We start from the raw sequence: 13,957 nt of genomic DNA, 5'->3' as shown, positions 1-13,957 counted from the left end.
GTGCTGGCCCCCATGCCAGACATCCAGGTGCCCAGTGAAGCCACCTCCGCCCCCCCCACCCCCCACCCCCCACCCCCTCACCGGCCAGTCAGGCCCCGGGGCCACCCTCTGACTTCTCTCAACCCACCCACCCTCTCATCCCGACAGCCACTCCATTCGCTGAGGTCCCCTTCACTCCCTGCTCAAGACCGCAACGGCTTCAAAATGTTCTCCTCTCCCCCAGTTTTACCCCTTCCATCCCTTCTTTCTAAACCCAAAGCAAGCTTTCCAGAATATAAATCTGATCATGTCACCTACCCTAGCCCCACCTTAAGAGCCTTGAGAGCTCTTGAGAGAGCCTAGACTCCTCAGTCCAAGACCTAAGACCTTCAGTCATCTGGCCCCAAAAAGGACACACGCCAATCAACTTGAACCACCCACAGCTTCTCAAATATGCAGTGTTGTCTGTATGCTCTGTCCCCTTTGCCTGAAAAGATCACCTGTTCCCAGCCTCATTCCCCACCTTATTGTTCAGTTGCTCAGTCGTGTCCGACTCTTTATGACCCCATGGACCGCAGCACACCTGGCCTCCCTGTCCTTCACCAACTCCCGGAGCTCACTCAAACTCATGTCCATCGAGTTGGTGATGCCATCCAACCACATCCTCTGTCATCCCCTTCTCCTCCTGCCCTCAATCTTTCCCAGTATCAGGGTCTTTTCCAATGAGTCAGTTCTTCACATCAGGTGGCCAAAGTATTGGAGTTTCAGCTTCAGCATCAGTCCTTCCAATGAATATTCAGGACTGATTTCCTTTAGGATGGACTGGTTGATCTTGCAGTCCAAGCGACTCTCAAGAGCCTTCTCCAGCACCACAGCATTCTCCACCTGGCTAACTCCAAATCCCCCTGCAGGCCTCAAACCTTCCTTGACACACACATCCTCCAACAAGGGAACCTTTCACCACATCCCCTCCATCACCAGCACCCTAGTCACGTGGTTATTCATCTGGAAGATGCTGAAGCAATGGAGACCAGCAGGCTAGACCCGTGGTATGGACTGAATGGTGTCCCTTTGAAATCCAAATGCTGAAGCCCAGCTCCCAGGGCGAGAGTATTGAGGGTAAGGCAGTAACTAAGGTGACATGTACTGGGGCTTCCCAGGCGGCTCAACAGTGAAGAATCTGCCTGTTAACACACGGGCCACGGGAGACATGGGTTCAATCCCTGGGTCAGGAAGTTCCCCTGGAGAAAAACAAATGGCAACCCACTCCAGTATTCTTGCCTAGAAAACTCCATGGACAGAGGAGCCTGGTGAGCTACAGTCCTTGAGGTTGCAAAGAATTAGACACGACTGAGCTGGCCAGGACACAAGTAACTAAGGAAATGAGGTCATAAGCATGGACTCTATTCCCATAAGACCAACGTCCTTCTAAGAAGAGACAGGAAGGGGTCGCTCTGTCTCACTCGGGTGTGAAGATGCGGCAGGAAGGCGGCTGTCCACAGGCCAGGAAGACAGTTCCCACCAGAACGCCCCATCGTGGGGGCCCCCCCATCATGAACTTTCAGCCTCCAAATCCGTGATTAAAAATAAACATCACCTGGAGCGCTTTGCTGCAGCAGCCCAGCTGACTGTGACCCGGGCGGGTGGGCACCTCCTGTCTGGTTCACCCTCACGTGCTCCGGGCAGAACACCTGGGTCCGGTCCACACTCGGTAAATGTGTGTGACATCGATGAACTGTCATCCTGCAGCCCCTAGTGAAGCCAGGAGCAAGTTTTCATAACACCAACGGTACGTTAACCGGATTAGGGATGCAGAGTCAGACCTGGAATCGAGTCTTCCCCCATTGAAAACCAACTGGGAGAGCACTGCCCACGGTGGGCACATCCTCTGCCTACAACGCCCAGTATGGTGGCCACGAGCCGCACGCGTCTGCTGAGCATGTGACGGGTGCCCGGGGTGGCAGAGCAACGGATTTTTACTTCAGTTCATGTTTTCTCGTATCTTTCATTCATCTGTATTCATACATTTATTTCATTCAGTGTTAATTATTATACTAAACAGCCGCGTGGCTGGCGGCTCCTGTCCTGGACAGCGCGGGGCCAGTCAGTCAGGCAAGGGTCATGCCCGAGGCATTACTGTCGCCCTATGGGCCGCAGACTGTGCCAACTGCTCCTGTGACAAACACCACAGATTCCCACAGGTAGCTTTCGAGTGGTGTCAGTGGCCTGGCATCGAGAAGCTGGCAAGCCGCACGCATAAAAGGGCTAACGAGGCACCGTGCCGCAGGAATCGTGATGCTTTATGGGCCTCCACCTGCGAGGAGACCCGTCCAAGGGCAGGTTCAGCCCTCGGTGACCAGAGTTAATTGAAAATTGAAGGCCCAATCAAATCACCCAGAACTGAGATTTTTGGCAGCCTATGCGCTTCGCGGTGAGTTTCCTGCTGCTTTTCGCCTCCATCAGCGCTACAAGCGAGGTTGCAAGTTCCACAATCATCCACAGAAGCACCAGGCTCTGAGTGAGGGGCAGAAAAACCAGGGTGGACTCTGATCTTGAAAGTGCGTGTTCTCTGGTTTTTTAAAGGGTGTGGGGTCCCCTTCCTAAGGCAGCAGGTGGAAGTGGACAACACCCTATCCCCAACTTGGAATATGTGAGTTGGACGAGCATCTTCTCTATGAAAAAATAAGCACATCAAGTGCTCCTCAAAAACCTCCTATGGCAACCCCACATGGAAGAGGAACAGCTCAGCCCTCTGCTTGGCAACACAAGCTTTACGGCAAGAACGTGCCGACTGCCGTTCACGCCTGTTCATCTGGGACCTTGCAGCTTATACGGCACCAGAGCTAGGATGCTCAAGAGACCCACATTCAGTTTCTGCCCTGATCACTTCCCAGCACCGCATCTTTAGAAAACGTACTTGACCTCTCTGAACGTCCATTTCCTCTTCTGCCAAAAATAAAAAATAAAAACAAGAGTACCCATACACCTCCCTAGGTTATAGCGGTGATAAAACCACCAAAGCAGCCCACAAAGACAACTGTTCATAGCAACTTAATTTGTAAGAACGCCAAACTGAAAATGACCCAGATGTCCATCAACAGGTGAAGAGAAAAATACACTGTGGTCAATCCACACGCTGGAAGATCACTCAGCAACGGAACAGGAATGAACCACTGGAACACCAGACAACATAAATGATCTCAAAATAAGGAAACGGAGTGGAAAAATCCAATTTCACAATTTCTTTTATAGAAAATTCTAGAAAAATGAAATCAGTGATAGAAAGCATATCGTCAGGGGACAGAGGGCTGGACTAAAGGAGGAGGAGGACACTTGGGGGACAATGAAGATGCCCCACGTCTTGATGAGGTGACGGTTTCCTGGGTCTGGACATTTTAAAGACGTGCAGTGTGGTGTGCTAAAGTTACATGTCAGCAAAGTTGAAAAGGGTTTAAAACATGAGATCAGGGGTCGAAGGCCCCATCGTAGGACCTGGCACATAGAAGGCTCCATTACAGAGCAGTGGCAGACAACCCCACGAGACTTTCTGGAAAAGGACCTTGACAGGCGGCCTGGAAAGGCATCAACAGATGTAAGCCCGGCCCTGCAGGCTTCCTGGAGCCCAACTATCCAGAATGGCTGTCTGTTGTCGGCCAGAAGGCGCGAGCCAGAAGGATGAACAGAAAGGTGGGCAAGGCTTAGTCTCTGCCCTGAAGGAAACACACAAGAGTTTAACATATGATGGAATAAAAGGATCATAAAGACAGTGGGGACGAGCAACCGCTATGCAGAAAAGTGTGATTCTGATGGGACGGGTGTCCAGAAGGAAGGATTTCAGGAAGGACTTCAGGGTGGGATGCTGGCAACGGGGCGGGGGCGGGGCAGGGCCTGTGCAGAGGGGGGTCCGACGACGCCAGAACACGGAGGCTGGGCGGGGGTGGGGGGTTCCTAGTGGGGACAGCGGGCAAGGCTGAGGGCCCCGGCATGTGATCCTGCAGAGATGAGGGAGGGGACCTGCACAGTCTGGGCAGCAGCGGGAGCCCCCCTGTCATCACCCAGGGAACCAGCTAAAGGGCTCAGTGTGGCGGGACTTGAGCTGCACACCCACAGGTCCCACCCAGGGGGCAAGGTGCCAATCTACTAAGGGTCCCGACACCCACATCTCTCATCTCAGCCATTCCTGAGGAAATAATCAGAGTGCTGCTGATCACAACATTATTTAGAAGAGCCCAAAGCCCGAAATAACTTAAACGTCCATAAAGGGGAGCCCAAAATAAATTATGGCACCCTGATTGATTCAAGCACTTAGGGCCACTGAACCATATTTTAGGAACACGTGGGGCCACAACGGGTGCCTCACTGTAAGCTGCATAAAAGCAGAACACAGAAATATACACTGAGGATTCATTCAACACGATTACCATGTGCCGGGCACTGTTCTAAATACTGACGATATAGCAGAGAAGAAATAGAGACACAGTCCTGCTCCTGTTAGAAGGGATTCCACTTGCTAATGAAGGAAGGCAGACGACAAACAAGGAAATGGATTACGAGTGAAATATAGAGCACGCGGATGGCAGGGTTCCCCAGGAGGATAACCAAGAGAGGAAGGGGGTGGGGAGTCAGGGGAGGCAGACATTTTAAACAGGGGGTCAGGGAGGTTTCACAGAGAAGGGGGTTGAGGGTTTGAGCCCAGAGTGTATCTGGGAGGACTTCCAGGCAGAGGCAACAGGCAGTGCAACGGCCCTAAGGAGGCCGGGGCGGGGGAGGGTTGCTGAGAAACAGCAAGGCCGAAGCGGCAGAACACGCAGGACAGACAGCGGGAGGATGAGGCAGAGGGAAGCTGGTGCCCTGGGGCCGGGAGCCACAGCAGGGACGTGATCCGAGGGCAGTGGGAAAGGAGAGAAGCAGAGAGACCAGCAAGGGTCGCTCTGGGGTTTTCCTAACTTTTTCAGTGGATACATGCCCATTTTATAATCAGACAACAAAACGTGATCCAACCGCAGACAGCTGTGTAGGTGCTGCGCCTGGGGCACAGGGCGGCCCAGAAACAGGCCAGCAGGTCGGGAAGGTAGTTCAGGCGATGAGCCAAGAATCAGGGGGTGCAGGGGTCGGGGGTGGGGAGGCACCTGCTATGTTCCTGGAAGTGATCACCATGAAAAGCAAAACGTCACTCCTCTTGGTGATGAAAGGAATAAAACCACGATGCACAAAACAATGAAAAAGAGGAAAAGAACTGCCCCCTCGTCTCAGCACCCTAACAATCCGTGTTTAACACCTTGCTATGTTTCCTTTTGCTCTTTTCTCCTGCACACACTCTGGCCGTTCCTTCACCCCTCTACCAGGCTCAGCACGTCGAAAGCACTAAAGTGCTCACTGAGCAAATACTGGTTGATGAAATGCTCCAAATGCTTTTGGGTTCAGATCTGTTCACGTTGCGTCAGCGACATCACAAGCATTTTCGGAAGACGCTTTAAGAGGCTTGGAAACTGTGGGTGAGGAAGGGAAGGCGTGGTTCGCAGTGAGTGAGGTGTCGGGTCTGGCTGCTGAGGACGGGGGTGGCGGTATTCATCAGAGGTGCCGGCAGGAAGCAGTGGGCTGGGACAGTCAGGGGTCCGTCTGGGGGGCTGTGAGGGGTGCTCAGGCCGCCCCTAGAGAGGCCCAGCCGCCCAGCTGCCCACCCTGCCCGAGGCTCAGGGAGCGGCATTAGCCCCGGATGGAGGTGGTCAGGCAGCGGCGGGGAGGAGGGGAGTGGTCAGTGGGGCCAGCCGCCCACCTGGGGCTGGACGCATGCCCCCTGCTGCCCCCAGGGCTGCCCTGCCAGCGCCCGCTACTCAGACGCAGGTCCACAGTGGAGCCAGGACTCAAACCCACCCCTAGGAGGGCTCTAGCCACAAATTCTCCTCTCTTATCACGGTCACAGGGAGGAGAAAGGAGCAGGACTGTGTCTCTATTTCTTCTCTGCTATATCGTCAGTATTTAGAACAGTGCCCGGCACATGGTAATCGTGTTGAATGAATCCTCAGTGTATATTTCTGTGTTCTGCTTTTATGCAGCTTACAGTGAGGCACCCGTTGTGGCCCCACGTGTTCCTAAAATATGGAACGGTCTTCAGATGCCCGTGTCAGCAAGTGCCCGCTGAGGGTTCCCCACTTCAAGGGACCTCCCCCACCACAAGGAAGAAAGCCCTGGTCCCTCTTCCAAAAGCCTAAATTACATGCTTCCACCTTGCGGGCACGGCCTGTCGAGTTCTTCCGTGGGGACGAGAGACACCAGGACGGGCCACGCGATTTCCCTGCAGCACCACCCGCGTCTCCGCATCCAGCCGGCACTCGGCAAATGCTCCAGATGGGAACGCTGAGCCTCACTTATCAGTCACCCCGGGGCCTCTGGGACGCAGGGCCAAGCGTGATGGACAAGGGGCAGGGGGAGCTGGGAGGACGGACAGACGGCCACGAGCAGACACAGCCGCCACCTCCTTCGCCCGGCCTGCCATGAAACGCTCCGCGAGCGGGTAGACCCGTGGTAGGCCCATTCAACGCTCCCCCGGGTACCAGTTGGCCCACCTGGTTTTAATTTGTTACCATTTAAATCAGTTGCTAGTTTGCAGAAAGTGAGAGATTTTTACCTAGACATCTGGCTTCCTGAGAGCAGTCCCCTCTTGACAAAACCCCCTGTCAGTTGGCCCCCAACCCGGCCCCCAGACTCCCACCCCCCAACCCATCCCCCCAGACCCCCCAGGCCCCCCCAAGTCCCTCAGCCTGTTCCCCCAGGCCCCCCCAGCCTGTCCCCAGGCCCCTTAGCCTGCCCCCCAAGCCCATCCCCCCTAGGCCCCCCAGGGCCCCCAGCCTGTCCCCCCAAGACCCCCCGACCCCCAAGCCTGTCCCCAGGCCCCCAGGCCCCCCGAGCCCGCCGGGCCGAGCGCCCAGGCTCACCGGCACTCAGCGTGGTGAACTCCAGGAAGCGGTACTCGTAGGACACATCTATCTTGGTCTCCACTTGGGGCCTCTTCAACGTCGAGTAGATATTTCCAGGTCGTCGGTCGTCACGTTTCTCCAGCTTGTTCAACCCGCACCCCATCTCAGCAGCTGCCAGCAGAAGGAGAGAAAGAGAATGATCTCTGTTCTGAGACGCTGTCCTTACACACCGTCGTGTGCAAGGCCGTCACGTCCCGGAAGCCCACATAAAGGACCCCGGGCTGGCTGAAATCCATGACCTGCACCCCGGAGGCTCTCTGCTCAGGCTGGCTTCTCTGGCTGGCAAGCCTGGAGTTCTGAACTGACACCCCAAACATGGCTGTCTTATATCATTTCTCTCCCCATCTGAGGAAAACAACGCCTCGGAGTGCCTCAATCCCACTATACTCTGTACGCGTGATCTTAAAAAAGGAGATCTAAAAAGCAACACCCCGCGTGACGGTGTTGGCCCATCTGAAAAAGAGACAAGGTGGTCCGTCACTTCGCGGGGGTCTCTAAAAGGGGATAAGAAGTTGTTACAATTTCCGAAGCCCTTTCCACCCTCCACAGTAACTATTTAGACAGATTTCACATTCAGAACACGTCTCTCAAGGTAGACGGTGGTATTTTTACAGGCCTTGTCTAAAAGTTGTTTACTCTCTCTGAGACCAAACCACAAGAACCCAGGGGTTCTTCCAGACTCTGAGAGTCATTTCAGACCAAAATGAAAACTGGCTGAACACGAACAGCAGGGCAGGAGAATCTGGAAGCAGAAACCCACGTGTGTCACAGCAAAGATCCGCAGCCACGGTTTAGATGCAAAAGGAGGAGATGTTGAAATGGAGCGCACACAAGGGCGGACTGGGCATCCGGCCTTCCAGGGGCTGAAAAACAGTGACCGTTCTCTTTCTTTAGGCAGAACGGCATCCACGAAACGGCTCTGCGTCCACTCCCCAGACTTCAGCGGGGACTTCAGTTACCCCTGGTGACCAAGCCTGGCCAATCTGTCCCTCCTCCCTGGAGCACCGTTGCTATCATCGGGACACGTTTCACAAAAACACAAACCGGTCATGACTATCACAAACACAAATGCGGCGGCCACTTCCTCTCAGAGATAAGGGTCTCCCTGGGCTCAGGCCATTCACAAGGTACCCAGCTTCCTACAGCAACTTGGGCAGGTCTGGAAAAACAAGACGAACCTCACAAAAGCAACTTAGCCGGGGAGGGATGATGGGGCTGGCGGAGCAACCAGCAGGCAATACTTGTCAGTAATTAAAAAAAGCCTGGGAGGATAGATGAGAACAGGAAGGCTTACTTATGCCTTAATAAGGGAACATTAGTGTCCAAAGGGCCAGAGCAGACATGATTTATGTGCCATCTGCATGAACTGATTACTTGTAAAATACTCTGCAGTTCTGCTGATAGAATAGCTGATATGCACCGAGGCTGTATATTTAACTGCTAGAAAGCAAGTCGACGGGCATCCGCTGGGGCAACGCAGAAGTGGACAGGGAGGCCCCTAAGTGCTGGGGAACAGGTAAGCTGGGCAGATAAGCGCTATCACCCCCAGAACAGAGTTGGAAACACCTGAAAGCTTACCAGTCACTCACTCACCTTCCTTCCTACAAAGGCCTGAATGTTTGGGGGCCTTCAAGAAAGTAAAAAAAAACAAAAAGGCGATTCCCAACTGGTGCTAATGGTAATAACCTGCCTGCCAATGGAAAGACGTAAGAGACGTGGGTTCGATCCCTGCGTCGGGAAGAATCCACAGAGGAGGACATGGCAACCCACGCCAGTTTTCTTGCCTGGAGAATCCCATGGACAGAGGAGCCTGGTGAGCTATGATCCACAGGGTTGCAAAGAGTCAGACACGACTGAAGCGACTTAATACGCGGGCTGAAGCGACTTAATACGCGGGCAAGAGACAAAGAAACCTTTCCTCAAAAGTCTTTCCATTCTTGCTATCCTACTAGGTAAATTCTAGCACTAGAGATTCCTTCCTTTGAGAACACTCTGCCTCAGCAGCCTCTGAAACCACCATACGTTCTCCCCGGGAAGGACATCAAACCAAGCTCCTGGTAGACCCTAAGACTTCAGTATGATTTAATTTCTTTTCTCCAGGACAGATTCCTGACAGCAGGAAAAAAAAGGAGGAGGGGATTATCAGGATGAGTCAAGATAGACAAATCTGACATTGAGAGGAGGGGGGTGCCAGAAACTATCAGAAAAAGTCCCATTTCACAAGCTGTGAATTTTCAGCTTCAATCATAACATCCAAACTTAAGCCCCCAAGTTCCCCCCGGAAGGGCACTGTGCTGGACTCACAGGATGTGATGAGCCTCTGGGCAAATGAAGCGCCTATGTGATCAGACACTGGACCAGCCAGGAGCAGAACTGTAGCTTCAGTGAATCCTCGAGGTCACAAATTCTAGGCATTCGTTTCTTTGGGGGCACAGGCAACCCCAGTTAAGCAACTGCTTCTAAAGCACAGTTCTCTCTGGGAAGGGAGACCCTGCCAAGCCACCGCCATCAAAAGTGCACAGTGTGAATTTGTTCCTCTGACGCGGTCGTGTTAGAGCCCTTCCTTGCCGGCTCCTGGCGTTGCTGCTTTCCTCCCAGCTCCTTCCTGTGTCCTCCCACTCACCCGACCCCTGTCAAAATAGGAAAGACTTGGACAGCGCCCCACAAATGGCTACTACAGTCCCTACTGTGCTGAAGCAAGTCATGAAACCTAGCTTACGGAAAGAAGGAGAATGAAGACGTGGCAGCACCCTACGTGATCATCCACGTTTGGTAGATTTCACTATTTACCATGCGAGGTCCCCTTGCATTAGAACCCCACAGGGAGCTGGGCCGAGGCTGGCTCTGGGCCTCGCGGGGCAGTGAGGCTAAGGGGGGAGGGAGGAGAAGGGCAGAGCCCTGCCGGATTCGGGCGGACGGGGTCCGCGGGGCTGCACGCGAGGGTCTCAGCCAGAGCCTGTCTCCCTCAGGGCTCAAGATCTCCGGCAGGACAGAAGGTAAATGGGGTGACTCTTTTCACATCTGACCCTTCCAACATTCCTGCCATCGAGAGATGGGGCTTCCGTCACCTCCCCTGAATCCGGGCTCGTGACTGCTTGCCACTGGTGCTGTCCGTCAGTCACCCAGTCATGTCCGACTCTTTGTGACCCCACAGACTGCAGCACACCAGGCTTCCCTGTCCATCACTACCTCTCGGAGTTTGCTCAGATTCACGTCCATTCAGTCCGTGACGCCATCCAACCATCTCATCCTCTGTCATCCCCTTCTCCTCCCACCTTCAATCTTTCCCAGCATGAGTCTCCTTTCCAATGAGTTGGTTCTTTGCATCCGGTGGCCAAAGTACTGAAGCTTCAGCATCAGTCCTTTCAGTGAACATTCAGGGTTGCTTTCCTTTAGGATGGACTGGTTGGATCTCCTTGCAGTTGGCTTGTCATTTGCTGTTGTTGTTCAGGCACCAAGTCAAGTCCAACTCTTTGGGACCCCATGGACTGCAGCACACCCGAATTCCCTGTCCCTCACCATCTCCTGGAGTTTGCCCAAGTTCATGTCCATTGAATTGGTGATGCCATCCAGCCATCTCCTACTCTGATGTCCTCTTCTCCTCCTGCCTTCAATCTTTCCCAGCATCAGGGTCTTTTCAAATGAGTCAACTGTTCACATCAGGTGGCCAAAGTATTGGACCTTCAGCATCAGTCCTTCCAATGGACATCCAGGGCTGACTTCCTTTAGGATGGACTGGTTGGATATCCTTGCAGTCTGCTTGCCATAGAAATGATGGCAGTCAAATGATGCAGTACCAGCTTCTGGACCCAAATCTTAAGAAACTGGGAACATCCATTGCCCAACTCTTGGGAAACTTGCTCTTGGAACCCAGCCACCATGCCAGGAGGAAGCTCAAGCAGCCTTGAAGAGAGGCCCATGTGGGGAGGAACCCATAGCCAGCGCCAACTTGCATGCCAGGGAGCCACCCTGGAAGGCGAGCCTCTGCCTTAGTCAAGCTGCTGAAACCACGGAGCAGAAATGAGCTGTTTCCCCTAAGACCTGTCAGATCAGCAGGTTCCTGGGCAAAATATGCCACTGTGGCTGTCTCAGGCCTCTCAGTTTGGGTATGATGCGTCAGGCCAGAGGTAACCTATACATGAGTCTGGGCCAAACGATCCCGGCCAGCCGCCTCCAGGGCCGAGCGCTGGTCTGCAGTCACGAGCCTGCTTCAGTCACTCATGCCGGGAGGACATCTGGAGTCTCTCCAGTCTGGGTCAATGCTAAACAAAGTGGCTGCAGACATGCATGGAGAAGTTCTTCTGTGGACAGAAGCTTCCATTTCTCTAGGGTGCTATCTAGGTGAGTGACCACACCATCGTGGTTATCCAGGTCATCGAGGCCTGTTTTGTATAGTCCCTCTGTGTATTCTTGCCACCTCTTCTTAACCTCTTCTGCTTCTTTTAGGTCCTTACAGTTTCTGTCCTTTATCACGCCCATCCTTGCATGAAATATTCCCTTGATACCTCCACTTTTCTTGAAGAGATCTCCAGTCTTTCCCATTCTGTTGTTTTCCTCTATTTCTTTTTCATTTAAGAAGGCCTTCTTATCTCTCCTTGTTATTCTCTGAAACTTTGCATTCAGGTGGGTATACCATCCCCTTTCTCTTTTGCCTTTCCTTTCTCTTCTTTCCCCAGCTATGTGTAAAGCCTCCTCAGACAACCATTTTGCCTTCTTGTGTGATGGTGTGGTCACTCACCTACAGCCAGACACCCTGGGATGTGAAGCAAAGCGGGCCTTGGGAAGCATTGCTACAAACAAAGCTAGTGGAGGTGATGGAATTCCAGCTGAGCTATTTCAAATCCTAAAAGATGATGCTGTTAAAATGTTGCACTCAATATGCCAGCACATTTGGAAAACTCAGCAGTGGCCATAGGACTATAAAAGGTCGGTTTTCATCCCAATCCCAAAGAAAGGCAATCCCAAAGAATGTTCCAACTACTGTAAAAATTGCGCTTATTTCACATGCTGCTCAGTCACTTCAGTCATGTCAGACTCTGTGCAATCCCAGGGACTATAGCCCACCAGGCTCCTCTGTCCATGGGGATTCTCCAGAAAAGAATACTGGAGTGGGTTGCCATGCCCTCCTCCAAGGGATCTTCCCAACGCAGGGATCAAACCCAGGTCTCTTGCATTGCAGGTGGATTCTTTACCATCTGAGCCACCAAGGAAGGCCTCACACACTTGCACACACTCAAAATCCTTCAAGCTAGGCTTCAACAGCACATGAACTGAGGGCCTCCAGATGCACAAGCTGGGTTTTGAAGAGACAGAGGAACCAGAGATCAAATTGACAACATTCACTGGATCATGCAGAATGCAAGAGAGTTCCAGAAAAACATCTACTTCTGCTTCACTGACTATGCTAAAACCTCTGGCTGTGTAGGTCATAATCAACTATGGAAAATTACTAAAGAGATGGGAGTACCAAACCACCTTACCTGTACGTGGGTCAAGAAGCAAAAGTTAGAACTAGACATGGAACAATGGACTGGTTCACAGCTGGGAAAGGAGTATGTCAAAGCTATATATTGTCACCCTGCTTATTTAACTTCCATGCAGAGTACATCATGTGAGATGCTCGGCTGGATGAATCACAAGCTGGAATCAAGACTGCTGGGAGAAATATCAACAACCTCATGTATGCAGACGATACCACTCTAATGGCACCAAGAAAACCCATCCAAGAGGTCTTCAAAGGCAGAAGAAAGAGAAAGCCTTTCCCCACTCCTACAGTTATACAGCGAGGAAAGAGACAAAATATCCTTCCATATATAGGTGTTAGTATGCTGTAAGGTTCTTTATCTTTCTGGCTTACTTCACTCGGTATAATGGGCTCCAGTTTCATCCATCTCATTAGCCTCTAACTAATAAAAATAAATGAAAAAAAAATATCCTTCCAGTTCTCTACTAGAAACTGGCTGAACGTCATTAGGAACTGGATGCTAACTGGGGAGGAGAGTAAGATAATCACCGGGGGTTCTGAGACCCAACTGCAAAGACAGGACGTTAGACACTGCAAATGACCCAGAAGCAAAGACCCTTCAACTGGTGACATTCTGGAAAAGCGAATCTTTCTGAATCAAGCCCAGAAGGAAGTGTGTCTTTGGTGTTTATGGGGACCAGCTTCGTCCAGGAATTGTCAGCTCCATGAGGGAGAGAATTTATGTTTCAAGTTCACCCATTCATTCATTTAGTGCAAACTTATTATAACCTGCTTTGAGTCCTGCCCTGAATTAGGAAACATAAAAATGGAAAGATCAGGTCATAGGCTCAAGGGGACCAGAGGTAAAGGAGGAGACAGAAAATGAAGGGATGCACATGATACGGGGAGGCTGGTTGTTCTAGAAGTCTGGGTGGGGCGCAGGGCGTTCAGAGAAAACCACTGTGAAATCAAACAGATGGCACGTCCCCAGAGACCTGCTTCCAGAAAAAACGCATCAGCAACAGGACACAATATCCTGTGCCATTTTACTTCTTTATTTATTTGTTGAGTTTTTTTTTAACGTGAACCACTTCCAAAGCCCTCATCAAATTTGCTACAACACTGATTCCATTTCTATGCCCTGGCTTCTTGGTGACAAGGCATGCAGGATCCCAGCTTCCCAACTAGGGACTGAACTTGCACTGACCTCACTGGAAGGCGAAGTCTCAATCGCGGGACCGCCACAGAAATTCCACTGTGTCATTTCAAATGTTAGAAATTTTTATTTTTGAAGTATTTCTAATTTGTTTTTTAAATATCTCACCAGATGCCCATGAAAGCCGCTCAGTTGTGTCCGACTCTTGGAGACCCCATAGACGATACAGTCCATGGAATTCTCCAGGCCAGAATACTGGAGTGGGTAGCCTTTCCCTTCTCCAGGGGATCTTCCCAACCCAGGGATGGAACAGGGGTCTCCTGCATTGCAGGCGGATTCTTTACCAACTGAGCTATCAGGGAAGCCCAGATGCCCACACAA

The 13,957-nt window shown here is 52.0% G+C and overlaps 1 protein-coding gene across 2 annotated transcripts in view; it reads right to left on the bottom strand.

The window, feature by feature from the left end:
• The window catches only part of RFTN1 (raftlin, lipid raft linker 1), a 216,108-nt gene that overhangs the window by 190,021 nt on the left and 12,130 nt on the right, over positions 1-13,957 (bottom strand). For both annotated transcript variants that reach the window (XM_061167257.1, XM_061167256.1), the window contains exon 2: positions 6,915-7,067. In XM_061167257.1, the coding sequence (XP_061023240.1) occupies positions 6,915-7,059 (145 nt within the window). In that variant the 5' untranslated portion in view covers positions 7,060-7,067. The remainder of the gene's footprint in view (positions 1-6,914; positions 7,068-13,957) is intronic.

The sequence above is a fragment of the Dama dama genome, chromosome 19 (genome assembly GCF_033118175.1).
Source record: "Dama dama isolate Ldn47 chromosome 19, ASM3311817v1, whole genome shotgun sequence".
NCBI lineage: Eukaryota > Metazoa > Chordata > Mammalia > Artiodactyla > Cervidae > Dama > Dama dama.
The sequence above is the reverse complement of the archived record's forward strand: the minus strand, read 5'-3'. Positions and strand labels throughout refer to the sequence as shown.